The sequence below is a fragment of the Geospiza fortis genome, unplaced genomic scaffold (assembly GCF_000277835.1).
Source record: "Geospiza fortis unplaced genomic scaffold, GeoFor_1.0 scaffold130, whole genome shotgun sequence".
NCBI lineage: Eukaryota > Metazoa > Chordata > Aves > Passeriformes > Thraupidae > Geospiza > Geospiza fortis.
In genome coordinates, this window is record NW_005054300.1 from 1,272,054 (window position 1) to 1,299,464 (window position 27,411).

Here is a 27,411-nt window from a genome sequence, read left to right on the forward strand (position 1 = left end):
AATAGAAGTTGTGGGACACCACTGATGAGCTTCCTCCACTGTGAAAATTGACCATTACTTCTTACCTTTTCGTTCCTTGTTTTATCAAAGTGTCTTCCCTAATGCCCCACACAGTAACTCAATTTTTTGAAAAAAGCTCTGCTGAATGGAAATCTGTGAAATCTTCTCCACATAAAATAAACTTGTTAATTTTGCTTAATTAAAGAGTGGTTCAAAGTTTCACACATCAAGTAAAATGCAATAGATTGAATTAATTAAATGAATGGTATGAAGTGCAGCTGTCTCTTCTAGACACTGACTAGTATCTATTTCCATGAATATTTCCTTATAAATTCCTTTTCAGCCTCCAAACAGGTTTGAGCCACGCAGCCTCAAGATCTACTGTTTGAATGCATACAGTTTTTAATTTATCTTAAAGAGAACCTTTGCTGACACCTAGCAGATAAATGTTTAATTGCACTTCTTACCATCTTTGTGGAGCCCCTACAGCTGATATTTTAGAGCCCAAAATGAAAAGCTTATCCAGATAGAAAATAGGTGGTACTCATATTCTTAAAAACCCCCTCGCCCACAAAGTAAACAGAAGTGCCAGTTACAAGCCTAACAAAGCATTTCCTAAAATTACATCTCTGGATACAGATATTCTCATTAGAATAATTTCTAACATCTGCTCAACTCTTAGCAGAGAATAGCCTTAAGACACGAAAATAAAAATCCATGCAATGCAGAAACACTATATAACTTCAGAACCCTGATAACTTACTAGACAGGATGCTTTGCCACCAATACTACTAGAGAAGGACCTCCTTCTACCCACAGAATAAAGTCATCCAATTACATAGGATGAAACAAATTAAAGAAAGCGAAGGAATCTTCATATATCCAATGTTATTCAGTTTTATTTAATGCACTATCATTTTCCAGGGTCTGTGCACCCCTGCTCCTCCAACAGCTTTATAGGGCGTCTGGGAACAGGTCCAAAGCAGAAAGCTGCTCATGGCAGGACCACCCATTCTTCTACCTCCATACCCAGCCCTGGTATTTTTTGCCACCACTAGTTTTAAGTTCAGTTCCTACATTTTGAGACTGTAGCAATGACAAAACATTAATGAAAAAAAAAAATTCCACATCTGCATCCTGCTTCATCATTCCCTGAGTTTAGGGCAAAACACAACTGACTCACCTTCTGCAAAAGTTCTACTCTGATTTTTTAGTTCCCCTGATCCTGAGCCACAACTTTAATAACTAATTCCTGTTCTGATGATGTAGTTCTAGGTTGAAACACTGCTTTTCACTCAGGAATCTCTCAGTCCCAATTGAGGAAGGCTGGAAGAGTGTAAGACTAACAACAGCACACACCTGCTTTGCCCCTGCATCCTTCTGCAGTGATCTTTTACGCACTCACAGAGAAATAACATGAAGCTATTTGGGGTTTTGGTCCAACCTAATGTACTCATTCTTGTGGCAGGTGGGGATATACCAATGGGAAGTGTTTGACAGAGGTTTCAAATGTGATGTACAACTCCACTGGCTTCTCTAAACTACCCCACCTCTCTCATTTTTAGCAATGCATTCCTATAAGAAAATTTTACAACTCTTTGCTAACTGAATCACCTGAAGTATAGATAATATTATCCTCAACAGTATGTTGTATAATTCTATCTTTCTCTCAGCTGTAACTTCAGTTCCACTTCATTCTTGTTATCTGAATACCCTGTAACACTATAAAAGAGGAAAAATTGATCCTTTTAGTAAAGATGGAATTAGAGGTGGAGTTTTAGTGAGTTGTTTTTTTTTTTCAATAGGAGCTGTATAAGGACAAATATTCTCAGGGATTGCAGAGTCATTTTATATCATGCCACAGAAAAAGATGATCACTCCTCAAAGACTTTGTCTGCGTAACATTACAGAATTTCTTGCATTTCTTCTTTGCAACAACCAACACCTAAAATCTTTGAGGTACTTCTGTCCCCTTCTTCAATGACTTAAGGATTAGCTTTTCTATATATAAGTTGCTGATTTCATTACTTCAGCTGGTATATTCACCTACCCAAAAAGCCTCTGGATAGCCCGGTTGCTTAACCATACTGGAAAGTCACATGAAAGAAAACGTATCAATGAAATTCTCCAAACAGCAAGTGACTTTCTCTGAATTCAAAACTGTTCAAACCCTACCTTGCTAAGACTGAAACATGTTTCTTGCAACAAGATCATGTCAAAGGATAAAATTTCAAAAGCACTTATGTAATCTGAGAAAAAAACAAGCCCTCTTGAACCATGAAATGAGGTGCAGGTTTCTACGTATCTTCCTTTCACAGGTTACTCATGAGAATCTGAAAATCCCACCTGAAAAGACATAAGACTAGAATTTTTAAGAGGTCTAAGCTGCTCAGCGCTGAAAGCCATTGAGGATTGAGCACTGACTCCTTCAGGGTCCTTTCTGAAAAAATCTCAACCTATATCTTTTAAGCTGCCACAGGTAAAAGCTTATAGCAGCTACAAACGATGGCTTGACAATGGGGAAAAAAAGATGATAAAGATGGCAATGGCAGTGGTTGGAGGTAATGCTTCTGCATGTTCCTGCAGACCCAGTGAGAAAGCAGCTTTTGATGGTGGCCTCAGAAGCAGCTTAATCGTCGGCACTGGGGCACGAGGCAGCTGCACTGTAGACTGCTGTAAAGGAGGAAGCAAATCAGGAGAAATAAAGTGAAGGAAAACAGAAAAAAGCAGACTACCATCTAATCATGTCCTTGGTGGAAGAGAAGCGCAGAGAATTATTGGGATGAGAAAAGTTTTAAGTCAGCATCTTTCCCCTAAATGCAAAGAAAGGATTTGAAGCTGATAAATACCACTTTACCAACCTACGGCATTTAGTTCCCTTTCCTTGGACTCTCAACTGATAACTTTGTGAAAGGGCACCAAATTAAATGTTCCAATAATGCTTGGCTTCCTCAAGCCCAATTTCACCAGGAAACAGACACAGGAAATAAAATCACTGAGATACCAATTTACAGTTCTAACTGGTCCACAAAAGGTATAGAAAAACTTTTCACTTTAAAGGAATACTTCACATGAAGGTTAGTTTCAAAGAAGCAGATCTAAAGCCAGAACATTTTACAATTTCACCAAACTTTATATTTTTGAAAATGTTTTGGTCTGAAGCTTTGAAGCTTTATTCATTTTCTTGAGTTGAAAGCCTCATGAACCATTTACTTATTTTGGGTTCACACAAAATAAGAGTCATAAGCTTTGGTGTTGCCTGTAATTTTGTCCCTTTCCTCCCTCTCCTCACCAGCCTCCAGAAGCAACGCAAGGACAAAATTAAATAAAATGTGTTCATATATTAGTTTTAAATTACACATAGTTTTAATTCTCCCACAGCTGCTGCAAGCGAAACTGGGACCACTGTATTCCATATACAGCAAACAATGCACATGCATCTACACACACACAAAGTATGCATCTGGATCTTGCACAGACTTTGGGCAACATTTGAAAGTTTGCAAAATAGAGCAGCATTAAAGTAATGTGCAGCTTGGCTGAGGAACCAGACACTTTGAACGAAGACAGTTCAATAAAATTGCAATTTATCTTGTATCATTATTATGGCTTACAGTTATAGAAATACCAACTGTGTTTACATATACTGAATTTTCTTCCTCAATCTTTGACATTTTGTTCAATATTTGTAAACAAGCAACATGCTTCATTTTCTATCTCACTGCCTTCTGATCCTTAGTTACTGTCCCCACATGGAACACAAGCTTAACAACATTGCAAGAAGAGACAGTTGCTTGACTTTGCTCCTGTACCCAAAGAAGCTCCCTGTCGGTAGACCATGACTTCAACCAATCCAGAGAACTCACTTGTTACTGGAGTAAAATCACAAGGCTCAAATGTACCATGTCACCACACACTCATAGGAGAGGAACAACATAAACTTGGGAAAGGGACTTCTTTACAAGGAAGCTGGGAATAAAGTGGGCCACAGTGAAAAGCTCAGATTTAGCACTAACACCTGAAAGAACAGCAAAAGGTCAATGATGCAATTTATCTTTCTCTGGACACATCCTTTGTCCCCCAGTTACACCCACTGTGGAAGTCTTCAAACTAAAAATACCTCCTTTAGACCCTCCATGTAAAGAAGAAAACCCCACGTTCCACAGCCACATCCATTATATTCAAACGTGTCTAAATGTTAATGCATTTCCTCTCAAACACCATCCAACAGTTTACCAAACCATTAAGATCTGAGCAATAAGATCCATCAGCTGTCCAGTCAAACATCCACTAAAAGGGACAACAATGCTGATATGATCTTCCCAGTCCTTCTGCGAAGTTTGTTACCACAAAGAGTGTGTGTGTGTGCTGGGATCACTGTACTCTATAACAAGGAGGGAGCAATAGTAAGAGGGACAACTGTCTCCTTTTAGCAATCTTGTTTCTAGCTGAGGAGGTGGAAGGCTGAGCAGCTTTCCTTCCACTCCCAGCCATCTGTTAAAAACCTCAGTGAGGACAGATCTACATCAGCAATTGTTATTGATAAAACGAAAGTGCTCTGACAGAATTTTTAAAACAGGATACTTGATTTTATCAGTCTAGAGAGGAACTTACTCTTTCACAGAGTTACTGACTAACAGCAGTCTGCATCACTCAACCCCCCCCCATCCCTCTCCCCAATATGCAGCACATTCTGTGCCAGCCATCTCCCCTGAGTTTAACACTGTCATCTATGTTTTGGGGGGGAGAGGGGAAACCTGACCTCACGCAGCATTTTACTAGAAAAGCCTGGAAGTCATAGGGCACTAATAAAAATACCAGAAAAATAAAATTAAGGAAAAGAAAACAGAGAGAAAAAAAAAAAATCCAGAACCAAAAACACAATAGAAACGATACTTTGTGTTCCTATTTTAAGTGCCTCTCTCAATGCTATATGCATAGCAGCTAAAGGCAAGCTGGAAACCAGCCAGGTCCTGGCTGCCAGCAAAAATTTTGTCACCTCCTTTGAACATCTGAAGTATGTTTACCCAATAGATTTCATTAAATTACACTTCCATTAGGAAGCATACAATGTTGATACTCATCTCAAAGATAAAAGGGATCGCTAAGAGGCATGTCATCCTGCTCCCCAGCTGATTGCTATTTCTGGGCCAATCAAGGAAAGGAGCCAGAACAATACTTAGTTAAAAAAATGCAGCATCTCCCCAAGGACTACATACTAAGAGACTGCAGCTCCATTATCAAAATGAGCATATCATTAATGACAATACACATAGAGTATGTTATTTTAATACAACTCATACACAACAAACAAGCTGTATTTGGGTCATTAGCTGAATTTGTAAAGCAGTATTTCCAAGGGTTAGAAACTCCTTATCAAGATATGAAGTTTATAGGTTGGGAGCAGGGAGAGAACAAATATTTTATATGATCCCAAAATACAGTGACTCTAATAACAGTCTGCGGTTTGAAGTGCAATGTAGTAGCTAACAGAACAATAGGCTATTCAAACAGAAGTTCTCATATTAAAGTAAAGCAGAAGTAATTTAAAACACCAGGCACTGTTTTGCTAAACATCTATGAGGGATAATGAAAGCAAAATGCCACTGATGCAGTTTATACTGTATGTATCACCTTTTAATTTATTATTACAGTACAGTTAAAATAAAAAAAAAAATACTCAAAGCAAATTTTACAAACATTTTAAAAAATCTATAGAAAAAACAATGCTGATTGTAAGGCAAGACACTGGGGAGGGAATAACATAGGAGAATCAAATAATTTATCCTATGGTAGGCTGAGCCTTTCCTAGTAGAGAGGAGGAGATATCTTTGTCTCTTAGCATTGCTGTTAGATGTATGATGTTTAGTGTGTTTCCTAATCTCCAATTCACATACCAGCAATAAAGGGAAGAGGACAAAACCCAACCTATGCTAATTAAAACATGAAGATATAGGAAAGGGCTGGGAGGTGTTAGCTCTTTACAGTCAAGCTCTGCCTCATCATCTTGCAGCAATCTGTGACTATTAATCTCTAAAAACACTCCTTGTTCAATATTCTGCAATCTAGACTTCAGCCAATCTCTTTCAACATGCAGAAAACCTTTTGGTTTAGCCATATTTGACATATCATATGAACTCCAATTATCCATCTTTTTGCAGTTAATCATCTCACAATTACATTTCCTGCACTTATAAGCATCCAGCTGGGAACTGAGTTTTAATCTAGGAAATAAAAAAAAAGGATTCAGGTTTCTAACAAATTACTTCTAATTAACCAGAACCTTTTCTAGTCATTCCAACCTAAAGACGCCTACAGCAAATGAAAGAATTTATTGTTTGCATTCCTAATGATACTTTAAAATTTCATTTCAATTTCCCCAATGAGTAACTTTCAGGAAATTCACTGCACTTATATCTACTTAAACAAACATTCTGTTAAGCAGGAAATGCACAGCAACACAAAACCTAGGGGAAGAAAGAGAGCTGGTATTACACTGAGCAGAAAAGCTGCAAAACAAAGCTAAAAAATCAGAATGCTAACTAATGGCAGCTTCCAGAAGTGCACTGCAGCTATGGTGCCCATGCTCTGCCGGAGTTATTTGGAATCTCAAAACTATGATCCCAAATAACAGTTTAGAAATTGAAAGTTTGGGGTTTTTTATTTTTTCAGGGGGAAAAAAAGGTCAATTCTACTGATACAAGGCAGCAATTTGTAATCTGTACAAAGGAAGTGGATTAAATGAAGCCACCTCTCTAGATAACTCAGGAATCTAAGTCAATGCCAGTAAAACAGCACATGAAAAGAGCATTGTCCCACAACTTCCAGTGATTTCCCCAGGGTAAGATTTGGAATAAAAGCATACAAAACATGCTTTCTGCACAATTGGGAAGTGCTTGATACCACGGGGAGGTAAAATGAGGTAAGAATCAAATGTAACAGTTTCATTTACATTAAATCATATCAATTTTCTCCAGCTGTTTCAGAAAGTCAATGCAACCATCTGACAGAATAGGATTGTTGCAAAGTAAATTATATCTTTCATGTTTTTTGGACAGTCAAATACCAGAGGGTTTTCTGTCAATTATATGGTATCACAGATGTACATCCCAAATCTGTCCATCTATCTAACAACAAGAAAACAATATACATCTGAAAAACACTTTTCAGAGCTATCTTTAAGTAATACATAATATATAGGTCAGTCTAACTGCAGAAATATCTGCTCAAAAGGTTGGTGTTCATTAATGCAGTACAAAAGTTTCCACAATACAAAACAGCACAGCACTAACTGGCTGATTGATTTAATATCAAGTTAAAGTAGTTAATTATTCTGGAAAAGAGTTATTTTAATGCACCTGAAGCTTTCCAAAACTATTAAATTTTATATGCCTGCACTAACCTCCTATTACTTTGACTTTCATTAAGTACCTCTGTAGGCACTTGGAGAGCACCAAAACTTTTGGTACATTTTTGTTTTTATTTATAACAGAGGTTGAGGTGAGGCCATGGACATTTTAACTCACTTATAACAAGGGAAAAACAACAAAACCAGTAGCAACATCCACTGCTAAAATTTATCATACTGTAATTCCTGCCACAACAGCAACAGCTTTGATTCCAACACTCCAGCATCACAAACCAATTAATGCCCACCTCCCCTTCCCAAATTTTTGCATTTCTGGTTAACTTGTCTATCTGACACATGGAGTACATTCAATGACATAGGAGGAAGGGATGGATTCCCCCGATGAGATTCACAGATACATCCTTAGGTATTATAGAGAGAATATTCAAACCACTCTGCTGGAATTGTGTGAAACATCATGAGATTATCTACCAACACACTCCCAATCTACCTGTGCACTTTCAGCTGTGATAAATGAAGACCTGCATGAAGGAGCAGCAAGAACACTATGGGAAAGTTCATCTTAGTTGTGAAATTGGTCACCAAAGACAGAATGGAAACCCTGGCTGACAGAGGACAAAGTTTTTCTTCTTGAAGCTCCTCCCAAATCGAAAATGGGAAATTGAGAGACACAGGCTACACGTTTCTGTAGGAACTCTGCTTGTAGCCATCAGGATCAAGATGGGTGTTCCCATTCTGAATGCAGTGCAAGGTAGTTGGTATTTCAATGTGTGCTCTAGGTTAACATTACCAAATCCCACCAAAAGTCCTGCACACTGGACACCAAAGATCCCAGGCTGCTCACCCAGACTCCAGACCTCAGGCAGAGGTGCCCAGGAAGGAGACAGAAATCACTACTGGAGTTTTTCCTATCAAGTAGCTTTAAAAGTCAGAAAGAACAAGGCCTGTGAAGTCACACATGCCACAGACACCTGGCAGAGCTGCACAGCTCCCAGTGCCAGTAAATTCAGGCCAGAATTTTATCAGGGTGCAGCTCAGCAGGGACCACAGCAGGGCAGGGCCATGGGGAGCTGAGAGCAGCATCCCACAGCATCCCCAAAGTAGGGGCAAAGAGCCCTGAAGTGGAGCCCTGGGTCATGGTCGGTGGGGACACTGCTCAGGGCCACCGAGGGCTGGTGGTGCCCTGAGGGCCCCAGCCTCTCAGAACTGACCTTAACTTCAGCAAGATTTTATATTAATCACAGCTTGTGGAGCTGTGGAACAAACGTCAAGCAGAGAACACATAATGGATTTACATCGCCACAGAGAAGACAAATTTCAAATCAGAAATATCCAGCATATGAAGCAACCCTGATGCAGGTTAAGGCCAAGGACATCTGTCTGCTGTTACAAGAAACTGCTCTAACATTTTTAGAGTTTTTACTGGCTTACTGCCCTTGAGTCACACAAGCCCTGAACCACTGGCAAGTAAGGAATGAACAGATAATATTGCAAAGAGATTCAGAAGGTACTAGGCACACATGAAAAATAAAAAGAATTAGAAGAAAAAACACCCTCTCAGCCGCAGTCATTTAAGTAGGAACACCACAGAGAAAAGCTCTTAAGTGCAAATCTTTCTTATTGCAGTGTTACTTTCAGTGGCACATGAAACAGCAATGATAACAGGCTCAAAAAAAACTTTGAAAATAAAGTTAAAAGATACATGTAACTTAAAACTAACATCTTTTCCTACACAGAAAGGTTAAATTGTGGGGTTGACATTTGCATTTGTTACGTTGTCAACGTTTCCTGCCTATCAGCCTATGTACAAACAATATCTAAAGATGTCATCTACATATTTATACCAAAGGAGTTTATGAACAAGACCTGTCAGTATATTTTAACACCTTTCCAAAACGTCAGCTTTCATCAGGTATAAACACAACATGTTTAATTTATTAGTTTGGTTTAATATAAAAAGTTGACAATCATATGTCACCATAACTATTGATAAGGTAAATAAGGACTACAAGAAAACGTCAGAAAGTTATTAAAATATTTCTCAGCTTCCTGAATCAAATTGGATTTATTGGCTTTTCTCTGTCAATAAGTGCATCACACATTTTTCTTCATATGGCTATTTTTGAAGTGATGTGTCCAACAATGAAGTTTACAGACAGACTATATATCCTAGAGAATCTGAATTTCATTTGACTTTCTGAGCCAGGGGAAAGGACTTTGTTAATATTAAAGAAAACCCCAACAAATGAACACAAAAACACAGATTTCTTCACCTATATTTAAACAAATGCCAAAGACTTCTTATTCTAAAATATACTAAGCCTCTTAAAAGGTAAAATGCAAGGCAAAAGAAACTTTGAGTACAACTCTGAAGTTGAGCAAAGCAATGAATTTGTTTCCACTTTCCACAGGAGGTGCTTGATTCAATTCCCTCAAGAAGATTGCTACTGCCAAAGGTCTCCCGACTTTGTTTGTAATGTCAGAACAACCTGTTGTCACTTCATTCTAGATACTTCCCCCAAAAATGTAGCAAGAGGGCAGCATAGCCACTTTTCAAGAATTTTATCCTCTCTATGGCTATACAGCCAAACACCTCACCAGAGACTCCCTCCAGCCAGACTGCAGCAGTTGGCTCCATAGGGGAAAAAAAGCCTTTAACTGAATGCAAGGATGAACTCCATGGCATAGATTAGTTCAAACACTCCTGCCCAAGCCACACTCAGAACAGGTAACAGCACAGAGAGGAGGCACAGCACAGAGGCACAGAAGTATAAAGGCAGGAGGGGCCAGAGAATGGACAGCTCTCCTTACTGGAAGAGGCTTTTCTTCAGCCAGTCTGACTCTACACCTCAGAATTACATACCGTGTAGAATTTATTATGATACAACCAAGGTCATACTAAATTTGATACCATGGGCATCACAAACCATGGCATGGGCCAGTCCAGCCTCTTAACTAGTCTGTAAAATGTACCTGGCAGGGATAATGACAGTGTTTTCTAAGAATTCACCAGACATGCTAAATGTGCCCTCAAAGACCTGATCTGGATTTCCAGTTGCTAATTTTTGTGGAATTTTAATGATTTGTGTCACTTCATTATCAAAAACACAAATGCAGTGAATACAGGAGGGACTCAGGTATGCAATATCAGAAATATTAGCCACTAATCCTTTGTTGCTATCAGAAATTTAGTGCTGAAGACCTTGAAAGTGGATTGGATAAAATGGAAACCAGAGGCATTGTTTTTCTGCTCAAATGACAAGAAGGTGAAAGAACTGACATACGTTCCACCATAAGTGACTGAAAAGACAATTTCCAAAAATGAAAAATAGTCCAGATTTATTAATAAACATATTTAATTATGCTTAGTAGCCATAGGATTGTCCAGGCCCGTCCCTGGGAGTGTTCAAGGCCAGACTGGATGGGCTTTGAGCAGCCTGGTATAGTGGAAGATCTCCCTGCCCATGGGGAATGGGTGTTGGAACTACATGATCTTGAAGGTCCCTTCCAATCCAAACCATTCTGTGATCCTATGATATTTCAGGCTACAGAAGCACCTGTCCTGGTTTCCTTTGTCTGATACAGGGTACAAGAAAGGGAATGGAAATTTCCACAGGGTCCAAATTTTCCACAAAGGACGGAAGGACCTCAAAAGGAAGTCTTGCTCCAAAAGAATACATTTATCTACATCAGGAGCATGTTGGAGTTCTTCCACTACTTTTTCTGTAGTGTACATGATTTCAGGTTTTATTGCAGAATAGATTTGGCCCAGTTCTTAGATCAAACATCTTCCCTTCAACATGGCTCAAAGCTGCCTGAAACACCAGTATTTTGTTCAGACCCTCATGTCTGTTCAGTGCACACCTGAAATGGAGTTTCCAGTTCATTTTCCTGAAAAATCAACTCTATTCAGACTCACATGCAGTAAGTGAGGAAAATTGGGGGATTTTGTCCAAGCAAACACCATCACTGTACAGGAAGCCCCAGATGGGAGAAAAGTCCTTAGCTAAGACATTTTTTAAAACATACAAATGGGTTGGAAACTGGTCCTACATTATGAGAGAACTCAGTGGTTCTGACCTTAGCAACAGAGTACTTTATAGGTACAAATTAAAAGTAAAAACTTTTAACATTTGCCCCAGAAAGAGAAACAAAAAAAGGAAAAGGGAAAATGAGGGGAGAAAGGAGCAAATTTTCCTTATGTTCATTCTAAAATACATGCATTTTAAACCAAGCTCTCTACAGGGCCCAAGTGCTGAGCCACCGATCTGCATTGCTGAATGCCAGACATGTAGCTCATGAATGGAAAAAAGGGATTTAATAACACGTTTGAAAGTGACTCCAAGTATGGGTCAGGAGAAAGATGCAGCCCAGGTGCCTTCAACTGAAATAAAGATCTAACAGGAGGACAACATGACAGAAGGTAAGAAAAAGACAAAAGGAGCACTAAGGGCTTAAAAAGGCTGGGAAAGCAATTCAGGTTAGCAACCCCTAACTTAATCCTGACCTTTCTGTAACTTTTTACCTTGATTTAGTTGACTGAACTAACTTTGTGGGAAGCTTACACAACTGAACCAGAGAATCTGATTTCTCCTGAGGACTGGGCAGAAAGAAGAGGGGAATCACGTGGTCACTTGAGGGTCTTAATGGCATTGAATTATGAAACTATACAAAAGAGTCAGTACAAATCAAATCTTTTCTTTTGAGTAAAAAAATCCTAGCACTGTGGTTTAGACTGCCTTAGCATTATTAGCAGGGTTTAGACCCTGCCTTAGCATTATTTTACTCACAACCACATTAATCACAGACAAACGCTTCTCATTTTTTAAGGATGTTAGAAATTTTAACAGAAACACATAACATGAAAACTTGTGGTTTCAAAGACAGCTGCTAACAGAACAACCTGTAATACTGACACTAATCTGTATTTCTTAAACAAATAAAAACAATCACAAGAAAGACATTAACATAACAACCCAGTCCTTTGCATAGTTCTATTTAGTTAATACTCATTACAGTGCCAAAGAGCTGTAGTCATGAGTGAGAAATCCCTTTGTGCTAGGCACTCCACAAATGGGGATCTCTGTGACAAAATATCTGCAGTTACATGTCCCAAAATACCAACCTCCATAATGGAAAGTTACTTTTTGGATTTTGAAACAAGAGAATTTACTTTTATATGAATGCAGCTATTCTCTCAAATAAAATATTAAATAAACACTTTTTTTCCTGCTTGGTGACACGACCTAGCAAAAGTTACAGCTCGATTTAATAATGGCTCAAACCTTTACTCAGGAATCAGTGAAAAGGAGGTGTTAAATTCATAATGCAGGAGCATTTTCTAACTAAGGCTCAAGCCAAGACCCACCAGACACAATACAAGCCTTTTCTTTGACTTGCCAGAATTCACATTTGAATCTTTAGTGAACAGGTACAAAGCCTGCAATTGCAATTCAGTGTTTTCCACACTGACCAGGAGGGTAAGTTGGCAAACACTACCCTTATTCATTCTAGTCTTAACTTCTCAGAAAGTAAAAAAAAAAAACCAAACTAAGGGCATGTTGGAAAGTTGTGGGGGTTCCAAAAGCATGCACAAATGCCACTCAATGGGAAACATGCAGAGCCCACACACACACTCCCCCTTTTCTTTCTCTTTATATGCCAGGCACCAAATATTTAGTTAGCAAAACCCTTTTTCATTACACCCATGTGAAATGGTTAAATGTTACTATAGAGGGAAAAATTATTCTGTTCTACTGCTGATCCCTGAAGCCACCTGCTATATTCCTTTTTACTATCTGTAATCTTTCTATTTCTACTCTAATTTTCATTGATCACCTCTTTTAGGAGTGAAACCTCTGTAGTATTCATTAAATATTGGAAAAGGCCTATTTTCCTCACATTGGCACCCTAAAGGCAGTTTATAAAAAGCAAATGAAAAGTAAGGGAGGTGCTGCATTTGATCCACTTATTATAAATGTATACAAGCATTAAATTGTCAAATGTACAACTTTAGATCCTCTAGCCTTTGCAGGGATTTCCTCTCTAACTGGCAAGAACAGCAAGTTTAAATAGACTTTGTGGCCAAGAACCACTTTTTGTTGAGGTTTGTACAGCAGCTTTAAGGGAAGCTGGCTGTATTTGGAACAGACTACTAAATGATTGCAGAGTAAAAATAAAAAGCTACCAAACAAAAGAACAGAGATATTTCACACTTTTTCCATATGTTTCACATAGTAAAGAATATTATTAGGAGGAGGCAGAATCACTCTAATACACTTCCAGCTCCATTTTTTTACTTTCTATTCCTTCCTCACTAAAAGCCAGAAACAAGATGACATCTCCATTGCCATAAAAGTCCATCTTTTTTTACCTGATAGCAAGTTTTACAGAATCATGAAGTTCTTTCTGAGCTTATTACTAGTGTGTTAAAAAGAACCAGCTTAGAGCACAAAATGGGAAGGCTTTTTCCCTGAGACAAAAGAAATGTGGTTTAGTTTTTAAATGCCATTTTAAAACATTTGTAGCTAGAAAATACTAAAGAAATGTAATTTTTTTTAGTACAAATTAAAGTCTACTTACAGAAGGGAACAGCACTCTCTCCAACACTGATGACATCTGCCTAAATATCTGCTTTGTTCTTGGGTTAGAATTTGGGGTGGAGGCAGAAACAAAAATTTACTATTTTGGTTACTAAGAAAAATCTGCATAAAAAAGGTGGACTTACTTGATTAAATGATTTTTCTTAAGAATCCCTGACACGTTTGAATTCATCTAACACATTAGCTTTTCACAAGGGCTGTTCAATCAATTATAGTAGACTTCTTGAGAAAAGAGCCAGAAATGCAATTTAATCAGACTGTATTTCTATTGCACTAAATTTCAGTATTCCACTTTTGGAAACTCAAGATCATAAAAATGAAACTATGCAAAACATGATACCTGGCAACTCTGATTTCTTGTAAAACACACAAGTTAACATGTAACATCACTAAATCTGTGCTGTGGAAAGCATCAGAAAGAAAGAGCAAATACATCCATCACCGTTTCTTTATCTCTCTTATTAACAAATCCAGAATGTATTTACATTTACAAGAACTTGCAACTGGCACAGTAAAAATTGTATTATCCCAGTAACATCACCATAAATCTACAGTTTCTTGCTATTCTGTGGCAAAGGTTTTCAGCAGAAACAAGGTAACTAAAATATTATTAGTACTAGCAGAATATAATGAATGCTAGTATTTGTAATGTTTGACAACTGTTTGACAACCAGACATGCAATGTATTCAGTTATGCTAAGAGGTTTTTTTTAAACACTCCAATATTTGCTTACAATGCCATGAGAATTTCAACAAGCATTTAATATGTAATGACCATATAAAATTTTCCCCTTGAATTCTGATTGAGAAAATATCAAGATAAAGAACAAACCTCTTGAAGTTGGATAGAAACAGTTATTTTTAACAGCAGTGCTTATATTTCAAGTTTCTCTTCATGGAAGCAACAAAACCAAGCTGGCAAAAAAAGCTATTAACCACTCATTTGCCAACTAATTTTTGACATGGGACAGTTAATCAGTCACAAATAAAAAGTTCACCATTTACCAGATGGCAACTTCACTATAAAGGGAAGCTATTTTTGACCATGGCAATTAGTCTTCTCATGTTTCAAACACTACATTCTATTTTCACATTAATTTTTAAATCTATGTGGCTTTAACTTAAAATAAACTGTACATCAAAAGAATGGAAAATAAACAGCCAGGAACACAATTTGACGAATTGGATTTATTTAGTTTATTTAGCTAAACAGGGTCCATTGGATCTCTTTAATAGGCTGACAGTTGCACTGGGCTGGTTAATAAAACATTCAACACAGTATCTTCAGCCAATATAGAAATGCAAATCCCACCAGAAATATTTTATTCATGAAACAGTAATTTCAGTTACTACCAAAGCAAAAAAAAAAAAAAAAAAGACAAAAAAAAAAAAAAAAAACGGGGGGGAAAAAAGGGGGGAAGCCACGCTTGCTTTGCAAACAAACAGCGCCACCCAGCGTCACTGCAGGGACAGCACACCGGGACATCGGGAACGGCCGGAATCATCCTGCCCCTGCCAGAAGGAACCTTCTCTCTATTCTTTATCATTTACCAGTTGCACATGTCTCTTACTATTCAGCACTGAAATGCAAAATAGCCTCGCTCTAGCTGGAAAAAAAAACAAAACAAAAAAACCCCACAATAACAAAAAGCATCATAACACGTTAAGGAAGTCGAGTGCAGCTCCAGCCTGAAGAGTAAACACATGTTGGGGGTTTTGCTCAGTTTGTCTGATTTCTTTTTTGTTTGTTTGTTTGTTTGTTTGTTTGTTATCTTTACGTTTCTAGCTTGTGGTAGAAACAAAATCAAACTTCTACTTAAAGGAGTGCAGGTGAGCAATACAAAGCAGTGAGCATGAGGTACACCCTGTTCTCCTCACTCGTCATGCCCTCCTACACCCATGTTCACCTACAGCACCTTTATTACTGCTGCTAGCAAAAGGAGGACAGCAACAGCTGCTTCTTTTTGCACAACAGGTATGGCAGTAACATTTGGGTAGAATAACAAATCACTGAGGGAGTGGGAAACAATAAAGCCTTCCCCCTTGTGCCCCCCCTTCCCCCTAGCATTCACCTTTATATAAAGTCACTTTACCCATCAGCTGGTCAGAAGAAATTTTGACTGAACATGGCTTCCTCCACTCTCTATTAGAAAGAACAGCAAACATACTTAACTCTACTATTTTGAGAAGCAGAAGTTTTCACATAAGAACAAACTCCATGGTAAACAGAGAAATTGCAGTTCTCTACTTGGGAAAGGGCTGAAATCTGAACATGTCTACAAACTAACAGCTGGTCTGCCACAGACCACTTTTCAGCTTTAGTACAGAAACATTTTGTGTGTAAAGGGAGAAAGGAAAAAGGCATGAATGCTTACAGTGCTCTGAGTCATAAACCTTCCATTATTCACAGCTCCCAGCCACACACAAGAGTTATCAGATTCACCAAATCACTTCCTGAAAACACCTTTATTTGGAATCAGTCAGCCAAGCCTAAGCTACATAAATGAGTTTTTCTTAAAATCATGTGCATCACCTCCACCACAACTTGCTGAAGGACCAACAGAGAGCCACCACAAAAGTGACCAGTCTCAGCCCTACATGTTAACAGATGAGACAGACACAGAATTTCCTGTGAGGGTCAAGGGGGAGTTGGTTAAGAGAAGAGTCCAGTTAAGGCATTAGCTTTGCTGACATTAAAAGTTTGCTGCTTGGTTGCCCTCATGCAACATATTATCTCTTCACACATTGAGTTATGAGATGCATAACACACTTATTGGTCAAACAAAGGATGATTCTTTGTAAGTAATATCTACAGAATTACAAAGCCCCGGAGCTAAGGTGTGTTTCACTGGTGTGGCCTCTCAGGAATCTCAGCTAAGATGATCATAACCCTTTAGATTATTTACAAATTAAGCATGTTAACTCCCATCTTTCACACTTTCCTCCACAGAAAAGCATCTCATCACTAGTAAATTCCATTATGAAATAAATTGACTTCCATCTGCATACTTCCACACAAAACAGTACAAAGAAATTTAAGACATAAATAACTTCGGGGTTATTTATTCATGTAATTTTCTACAGCATTCTAAGTTATACCACTTCCTAATATTTCATTAGTTTAGGCCTTGAATGTTACAAAAAAAAAGAACATTTCTTCCTGTATCACTTTTTCCCCATTTAAAAGAGCAGTATTATAAATCAAGTAATTTCAAAAGGTGAAATGCCTCCACCTTTTTCCACCACAAACCCACCAGGGTGGGACATAAGTGGAAACAAGCTGCGGACAATGTGCAGCTAGCCTCTATAGAAAAGAAGCCAGCCTAATGCTTAGCCACAGTCAGGCAGACAAATATCATATCAGAAGTTATTAGAAAAGTAACAGAGGAAAACAAACAGTACCTCTGCAAGGAGCAGTTTGAGTAGAATGTAGAGGAGTGATTACTTATCTCAAGAAGGTGACAGTATCTATAAAAATAGCAGTGAAGGAACTTTTGTTCACAATATGCTTTTTCAAAATTAGATTGTCAAAGTACACGGCCAGACAATTCAAGTTCTTTCTTTTGAAACTTAGTTCAACCTTGTGTGCATTAAAACAAATCCTCCACAGCCCCATTTAAAAGAGCTGTACTTTTCACAGAGTGAAAACCAATCTGATTTCAGAACTTTGAAATGTGTCCACAGATCAGGTTTCACTAAATGCACCTGTACCTGCCCAGGCAAGGCTCTTGTGCACACATGACATTTTGGCATGACAGATTCCCTGCTTTCAAGAACACTGTTAGGATACAACAACTAAGATATTTACACACAGCAGTCCCACACATGGCTCACACTTTTCTAAGTACAGAACATTATTGCACTATTTGCTTTATAAACCAAAATAACCCAGCAGCAACAGTGGAGTTTCTAAGTTTTAGTTCAAACTGGAGGCCTGGAGAAGACTGGCCATAAAGATACAGCCAGCAACTTGTCATTTGACAAAGGGTTTCAGGTGCTTACAGCCATATTTGTCTGGGCAGGTGACTGAACCTGAAATGGGGGAAGTTGTTTTTGCAAAAAAACAGCCAGAACACAACAGACACAGCTGTATGAGTTGTTCAGGTGAGTTTCTGGACTCGGGTGGTATTTGAGAGTCATACAAGAGAGCTAACTTTGTCCAATAAAATTATCTCCTGGTTATCTCCTTAAATGTTTTTAAAGCTTAACAGCAGCTGAAGTTTTAACAGTAATCTGAAAAAGAACCTGCAGGAGGTATAAATTGTAAATACATACCTCACTAATGACTGAAGCTATTGTTAAACGCCAACAACGTTTAAATGTTTATTCAAGTTTTGTACAATGTATCTGTGTATCTGCAAATTTGCTCCACCCCTTTCTTCCTTTAAAGGTTATTCTGAGACTCAGAATCACCAAAATCAGTAGCGATTCTGACGATTTAAAAGGAATGAGCACTGTCTCCTGGACTGATAACATATGCTACCTGCAAGATTTACCTCTGTGCTGCCAACAGAATAGGAACAGTTCCTATGTAGCCTTCTTTATTTGATGGCTATTTCTTCTTTCTCAATATGCTCACTGCATTTTCAACACTGATTGTGCAATATTCATTTTTGTAACATGAATGTTACTGTATAACATGGTCTTACAAGATTTTTATATTTCCTCACCCATTGGATGCCTTATATGCCAGCAATAAGCTTTTCAGGAAAATAAATGCCTGCCTTTGGTTTTTTGTATTTTATGGTGCCCTGACATTGAGCCAGGACATGGAACCCTGGGGATGGATACAAATGCTAGGAAATAACCATATATTTGCTAGGTTTATAGAGTCACATTTTCACATAGACTGAGAGAGATTTAGCTCAAAGCAATGTTTATAAAATCTGGAAGCCTTTCACCACTATATATCCCCGCTATTTAAAGAAAACTGGCTCCTTTTAGGTAACAATTAACACAAAATGCTTTATTTCTATGAATAAACAGCACCTATAGTCCATATACTTAAAATATTTTTTTTTGCCATCAGAACTTACTTCATCAGGCACAACGGACAGTCTACATCTGAAACAGCCAGAAAAAAAATATTTACAGGCCTAAACTTGTCACAGCATATGCTATAGCATAGGCTACAGTTGAGAGGGCCATAATACACAGAGTGTCACCAGACAATATCAAAAGGCTTCAACCCATACAGAGTAATGCCAGACCACTTCAGCAGGCTGCAAGCATCTGCCCTTCCTGTTCCTTAGCCCAACCTTTTATCCCCTCATGTTGATGCACTGTCCCTGTGTGCCCTCTGCTCCCTTTGGTGGTTGCTCAGTGCCCCTGGGCTCATTGCTGTCAGTGCTGCTCACAGCTGTGCCCACTGGGGATGGGGATCAGCCACAGCCCCACTGCCAATCGCCACAAACGTACCTACATAAACTGCACAATGGTGCATTGGTAGATGCAGGGAAAACCCTTCTGATAGGAAGGTTGTTTTTAACTTCAGGAGCTCTGGCTCCACAAGCCGTGGAGCAGCCTGGAAAGCACAGGGCTGTGATGTGCAACTCCACTTGGGGCCACAAGATAGAGCCACGAGCGCACTCACAGCCCGGCAGAGCCCCGCGCTCCTTCCTCACCTAACACGGACCAAGCCCCCTACAGAAATGAAGGGCCTGGGATGAGCTATTGAAAATGAGACAATAAACACAAGATTTACATCTGCAAGTGAAAAAAGACAGCATAAGGTTTATGAAACAGTTTCATTCTGTTTCAGTACGTTTATCATAAGCCTGAAAGTTGGCTTTTGGAGATGTGTGCAGCTTTTCTGCAGAGAAGCATCACTTCATGCTTGCCCTGTTCTGGTATTTCTCCTCAGAGAAGACTGCAGAGCACTGAGGTGAGCATCAGTAACCACTCCTGCCTAAAGCTGAGGTGAGCACTCACTCTGCTCATTTTCCCCATCAGATTCACCGTGCTGTGCTTCCTGAGTACTTTTAAAGACAAAATTGTGCAATTCTTTTTTTTCATTATCACTGTTCCCCTTCAAGAGAGAGGGCTCAGACAGGGCAAGGTATTTTTTTCTGCTCAGATATTATTTACTGCAATTTGTGTGTTACCACTATGCATGTGCAATCCAGTGCCTTTGCAATCCTTTGCCTTCACACAGCCCTGGACTGCAGAGCACTGACACCTAACTGCAGGTCTCAAACCAACAAGGATTAGCCATGAGAGCAAATAAATCTCCTATTTGCAACTTCTTCCTATTTGATTACAAAATTAGAGATGAAAAGCCGTGTTTGGAGTAACTTCTCAACAGAGCTTAAATCTGTATTTTTCAGAATGTACTTCAACATAGTAAAGTGTACAGGAAAAAAACCCTTACATATTCACAAAGATGCCACAGCACCTAATAAATAGTATTACAGTAATGGCATTTTGTCATTATTACACACACTGCTCAAGACAAAATAAACTCACCAGTTACGTATTAAATCTCAAAAATAAACTTTAATGTTGTTCATCCTGCCAGTAAAGAATGGGCAAGTGAACAGTCCACAAACCTCATGTTTCCTTCTCCTAGCTTTAAACATGTTGCTATGCTGCTGTTTTCCATAACTGTTCGGGTAAGGGTAAATTTTCAGATGCTATAAGGCATTCAAATAATCACAAGATCAATTCTCATGCTATCAATGAATATAAAATAAAACTACTAGAGTTGGTTCTACATTCACTTTGCATTTGAAATACAGAACTTAATTAAAAAGACTGTGCACTAAGGTATGCAGTTTTTGCCATTAATTTTGTTCTATAGTCTCCAACAAGTTGCTATTTTCCTGGATAATAATCCAAAAAAGGTCTTAAATCCTTATGTACAAAATTAGAAAAATGTTAGTACCTGGAACTATGTAAGGCATTTAGTTGTAACCACACTATTTGCTATATAAGAGATTTTTTTCAAGCACAGTTGTTTTCTTCCAGCACTTTGCTCCATCCTTCACATAATTTTCTTTCCTTGATCTTCTGCTGAAGATCCTAGGGTTTGGAGCTGTTGCTTCTATCCATTATTATGACCTGTTCCTTCCTCTTTCTCATGTTGTTTTTGCTTCCTCACTTTGAGCACAAACTTATGTTCTCATGATCACATAACTCCCAGTGCTATGATGCATTTCCTTGCATTCATTTCTCCTCTTCCATACAGTGTTCAGTTCTGAACTCTCTCATTCTCACTTGCCTGGGAATATGAAAGTATGAATTCCACCATCTACCTACATATAGAAATAGGCCAGGAACAAATACATGCTGACAGCAAATTCTCACACATCTGAGAAGATAAACAGCATCCACAATTGGTTCAGAAATTGCTCTCTCTGGGAAGTCACTGTTTGGCCACACACAATTCCTATGGGGGAACAGATGAGACTGCCTCAAAATTTTGATACAAGTCTTTTTATTCTAACATTCCTCAAACTTTACAAACTGCAACCATCTTCTCATACATTTTTGTGCGACTGCTCAACTTGGCAGAAGCACAGAGGAGTGACAGTCAGCTGGATTTCTTGGCTGCAGGTATAAACACTGACTCCCCTCCCCTGAAGGATTAAACTGCTGCCAGCAACCTGAGGAAATTCACAGCTCTCCACTGAATGGAAAATACTGCCACTACTTATTTCTTTCTCCTTACCCTGGAGGAACTGAGCTGCTGCCAATTAACATAGCATTTTCCTACACTTTGCAATCCCTTTGAACTTTTTCATGATTTTACAGGAAACAGTTTTGTCTCTATGTAAATCTATTCAGTGCAAATCCCAGCCACAAAAAAAGGACTGATAACTGTAGCAGAAGCCCCTAGACAAGGGAATCTTGTTAGTCTGCATCCATTACTCAAAAAAATGTAGTATTTATAACCAATTTGTACAAAAGCCAAGAAGAATCTAAGTGCAATGGAAAAGACAACACAGTGACTAACAAATGAAGTGCACATGAGATTAACTACACTGAAAAATTCCACGGATTGGAGATTATACTGCTTTCATGTTACTGCCCACATCACTACAAGCTGTCATTCCTTGAGAAATAGGATTAAGAGCTGACTATTTTGCATACATCATGAACACTCACAGTATCTACTGATGGAGAAACAACAGAGTTCCAGGAGGCTAGCAACTGGAATATTGGTATGGGACTTGCTGCTAAAAGAAAAGCTTCTCTTCCCCAGTTTGGTTTTCATCTGTCCACATACATAGCAAGACACCTGCGGAACTCATCCCTCACACTAGTCAAAAATGCCCTCTTGTTTGCCTGAATAACTGCATTGTTTTATTTTTAAAATTCTTAGAGATGCCTTCTTTATGTAATAAGTTAAAAACTCACAAAATCGGCTTCAAGTTTTCCCATTTCTTGTTTGTAGCTCCTCATTCGACTGCTGTACATCCCTCGGCTTTGAGGTGGGATCTCTCGGACTTCAAGTTCCATCTGCTCAAGCTGACAAGGGAAAATAAAGAGCAGGTATATAAATCAAAAGATTAATTAAAGCAAGAACAAATTTGCCTGAGTTCAAGAAATATACCTAAGTTCAAGAAATATTCCTTCTTTATAAGGAAAAATGTTCCTTATTCTGCAATATACAAACAATTTATCAAAATCTTTGCACAGTCTTAAGTCAAGAAACAAGTGACAACATTAGCATTATTAACACTCAGAAGGAATGATTTGAGCCAAACATTTCTGGATTTCAATTCCAACTGTGATGAATACATCTTATTACCAAAAAAAAAAAAAAAAGTAAAACTGAGGATAATTCCTGCAAATGAGCATAGTTCAAAAGAAAGCTTACCTTCACCTAGCTTGCAGTTTTGGAAACCATTGGCTGAAAAACATATTTTACATATATATATATATAGAGAGAGAGAGAGAGAGAGAGAGAGATAGATATATGTATATGTGTAGTTTTATTTACCACCAGTCTATGTGTTTAATAAAGCAATTCTAATGTTCAATAAATTAATTACTTTTTCTTTAAACATTGCTATCTCAGCATAATTACATAACCTGAATTGGCTACCTAAATCTACATACCAAATTTATATGTAAGAATATTAAAAAGCTGAATTTCAGGGTTCAATGAAAATGCTATTCAAGAACTTGCACACAGTCAAATGGATTAAAAAATGAGAGACATATTCTATCCTTCAAAAGCTTTTTTTATTTATTCTTGCCATGTAGAATTCTAAGGGGCCTGAAATACAAGAATATGGCACAGGGGTACAGCAAATCAAAGGTTGTAAATGAGGACTGCTAATTACCTGCCCACTGGGTCCTGGAGCCTGCTCTATATGGCGCTGTCTGTTCAGGAATTCTGTTTTGAATGGCAGAAGAATCCCACACCTGCCTTTTAAAATCTTTCCAATTTACTTAAAAAAGATAAAAGAATACCTCTCCTTGGTTGCTGTAGGCACCTGAAACAATATTTACTCACCTCCTACTGATCTGGGTTGAACAATATGGCATAGGAGCAGAAATGCTGCTCAATTAGGGTCCCAGGCTACTGGTTGCAGATCTTCACAAGGGACTGCTAGAATTTATTCCTATGTAATCACTTGCTTACACTTTGAAATTTCATCCTCATATCATAAAAAAGCATCTGAATTTAATCAATGGAATTGCCAGATACTCGAAAGTCATTTTGCCTGATGTATTGTGATTGTACAAAATTATATTCAATAATAAACTATAAAGCAGACTTTAATTAAATAGTCACTAATGAATTGAAAAACACAAAGCAATTTCTAATTCTACCCAGTTCTTTAGCTCAGGCTTAACTTTCCAAAGGGGTATTATAAATTAAACCAATAGCTGGAATTAATAGCTTATTCCTTATCAATTTCATCTTAATATATTTGATCTCAAATGTTCTATAAACATTTGAGATCAAATATATTAAGATGAAATTGATAAGAAATAAGCTCATATATATATGTGTAATTATATGTATATTTTATATATATAATATATATGTATATTTTAATGAAGTCTCAATTCTTGTCTCTTATATAAAAACAAAAACATATACCAGTAAATCCAGAATTTGTACCAACAATCAGACCATGATCCATGCTATCTAAAATGTTCATTCTAAAGAGTCAATATTAGAGAGTGTAAGGTCCAAGGAACAACAATGAAGCATACTTAGGTTGACCAATATTTACCAATGTTTTTTCCTCAGGAGATTAAATGGGTGCATTTTGCGCCTGGGCTGAGAAATTTCCATGAGAAGCCATGCAGAATATAGTGGTCGAAGAAAGGGTGAACCTACATGCAACTTAATTTCATGCATCTCCACTTTAAGAACTCATTTTATTGGTCATAAAATCATATTTTTCATAAACAATCAAAAGCAGAGCAGCCCTTCATACTTCCATTCAAAAATACAACAAAGTAGTGTGGCTGATGTTATCCACTCCAAAATAAGTCTCCTGCTCCCACAGGAACTTCTCCATATGAATCTGCTCTGGACTCTGTAATCAGCTGCTATATTTTAAGAAACTTGTAAGCTTCACTATTTCATTCTGATTCTAAAGCCCTGGAACTAAAATAGAGATCTAAACTAAAAAACACAAGACAAGAATAACCCACCATTTGCAACACAACAATTTTGTGATGCGTCCTTCATCAAAGATAAAGGCAAATAACAGAGTTTTGTCTTCTTAAAAGTAGAATTTCACTCAAAAATTCACAATTCTTCTGGCACATGCTAGATTTTACACTCAATTTCCCCAAGGTTAGCTCAACAATCATCTTTCTTAAAAACCTGTTAAAAATAACAATTAGATACTCCACATCGGATGTAGAACAAGATTTCTCTCCAGAGATTTCTTACTCCACAGCTCTGGCTTGAAAAGGCAGCCTGGGAGTCTGAAAGTTTTCATGTCAGTTCTGCACATATATCAAATCAATTACACCAGTGATTTTACTCAAACAAAGTAGACAGTGTTTTAAAACCATCACTGGTTAGTGAACACAAATAAATTATCTCTATAATAATATTTATAATACATGAGAGTGTTATTTCCTAGCCAAGTAGGAAATAAAAATCAGCTAATCCCAGCTTTGCTATGCAAGACAATGAAGCAAACCAATGTATGAAAACTATCAGCAGCACGGAATTAGGTTTATTTTGATTTTCTACTGTAGCCTCTAGTTTAAAGTAGGATCCTCTTAATCAGTTCTGTTATTAGCAGGTTTGTTCAAATTGATTTCTAAACCCAAGCCTTGACATTAATCACAAACATATTGGGTAATTGCTTAAAGCCAATAATTGAATCTAAAGATCTAAAACAAAAGTGTGAAAGAAAAGCCAGTACATTAAATGAAGATCATCATTAGCATAAAAATACAAATACTGGATTTATATTTTAATCTTGTAATAAATACAAATGTAGATGATCTTTTCCTGACATAAGGAGAGAAGTAAGAAGCCATTAACTCAATTTCTGCTCCTTCCAATCTACTTGGAGTAGGAAACCAAATCTGAATGACCACCCACACTGGAGCTCCTCTGCACTGCTCTGTCTTTTGCCATGAAAACTTGTAGTGAAAATGAGCTGAAAAACATTTCTAGATTTCTACTTTTTGCAGCTGTTTGAATATGAAAGTGCCCAAAATGCCTCAATGTATCTTGAGAACATCCTCATGAGATGAGACAATAATTTTACCATGTGTCTCACTGAGAATACCAAATCAGAGAGGTTAGGTGCCTTGTCATCCTCACAAGGCAAAACTGCAGGAAGTCATCCCAAGATCCATGGATGCTGGATGCCATTTACTGGATGCTATTCCAATGCTCTGGTCTACAAGACTAATTCTATTTTTAAACTAAAAGCACCATGTATGCCTAAAAACAGTTGAGAGACTTTTTTCTTCCTATGCCACTTCAAGAAATTTATTTTATTGTTGAGTTAGTAGCCAAATAACTGATTCAAGTTTTTTCCATTACAAGAAATTCTAGGGTAGAAAAGCTAATTTATTTCCCTATCCTAACATTCAGGTTACATTTCTGACATTAGATACACCAAACCCTTTTGCAAGCAATAAACAAAAACAACTTCAGGTAAGGGACTATTGGCCATGTGGGGAAAAGACAATCTCAGCTGTCACCAACACCTCTGCTCAGTTACTCCACATTTACACAACTCTACTCTTATACTCCTCCCAGATGGAACATATGAGAGGCTGTAATGCGAACAAAATAAATAAAAGAAGAGTCACAGTTGCTTGTCACATACTGGGATTTTTTTGTCAGTATGAACCACAAACTAATGCTTGGCTAACAGCTACACTATTCTTGGAGCAGTGACCCACACTGCCATGGCCCCTTGTCCTCACCTTTATGTCTCACTTGCTAAAAAAAGATCTACTGCTCTTCAAGACATTCTGATAGATGACGTTAAGTAGGTGCTTGGGTCTTACAAGCAAAAAACAAAGTCATGGTGTGTAAATATTTCATTCCATTCCTAAAGACCTAATCCACAACTCTAAGTCTGTAACCATTTATTGACTTAAAGCAATAGTGCAAACCTTGCATCACTAACACAGGATTAAAAAAAAGATACACCCTCCTTGTATTTCATATACTCAAATAAGAACTATTTCAAGACTACTATTTCATTTTCTAATATATCATTGTTAAGTATTTTTAGGGCATGGATGTTAAATGTTATTATCAATGATCCTATTACTTTTGTTAGGAATTTGCAGTTAACATATGAAAAGCCAGAACATACCAGTTCCCTTGCTTCTTCGAGCTGTTTCTCAACATTTGCAACCATCTGCTTCTTCTCATCTGAAACAGAATTGTGAAAAAGCCAATATAATTGTGCTCTAACCATGAAAGAAAAACATACCATTTCAAAAGATTGTATGTATCAGCTAAAACAGACTGGAGATTTATTCTGTGTGACATCCTCACACATGGTGATACACACATTAGCAATGTAAAAAAAAAAAAAAAGATGGAGAATTCTTTAAGTTCTGCCCTGTTATGCAGCATTTGCTAGTTAGGAAAGCACTTACAGCTGCTTCAGCTGTAGGAATTATGGCTCAGCAGGCACTTGCTGGTGTGTACAAATGCATGAGAAGGCATATGCATACACTAAATGGGAAAAAATCATTTAAGAACAAAGGCATAACAGATTCACTTGCAAAATACGAGATGCACAAAACCAGCCAAGCATCCCAATTAAAATTAATTCAGAGTCTAAAGAAAAATGATGTTTCTATTCCCCTACTCCTATGCTGAGACTAGAATTGTTTCTTTTGGTTGAACAGATATAAAATGAAATGCCACAGGAGCTACAGGAAAACCACAGTCTTTTACTAACAGTAAAAATGGAAAATAGTAATAAAATATAGAATTTTTTAAAAATTTAAATAAGTTTTAAGCTATACATAGCAATC

At 37.7% G+C, this 27,411-nt stretch overlaps 1 protein-coding gene across 3 annotated transcripts in view; it reads right to left on the reverse strand.

Annotated features, from left to right (window-relative positions):
• Positions 1-26,793, reverse strand: part of VTI1A (vesicle transport through interaction with t-SNAREs 1A) — a 259,604-nt gene extending 232,811 nt beyond the window's left edge. For all 3 annotated transcript variants that reach the window (XM_005416371.2, XM_005416370.2, XM_031061886.1), the window contains exons 1-2: positions 26,739-26,793; positions 22,330-22,440 (exon numbers count right to left, since the gene is read on the reverse strand). In XM_005416371.2, the coding sequence (XP_005416428.1) occupies positions 22,330-22,440; positions 26,739-26,783 (156 nt within the window). In that variant the 5' untranslated portion in view covers positions 26,784-26,793. The remainder of the gene's footprint in view (positions 1-22,329; positions 22,441-26,738) is intronic.
• Positions 26,794-27,411: the final 618 nt, after the last annotated feature.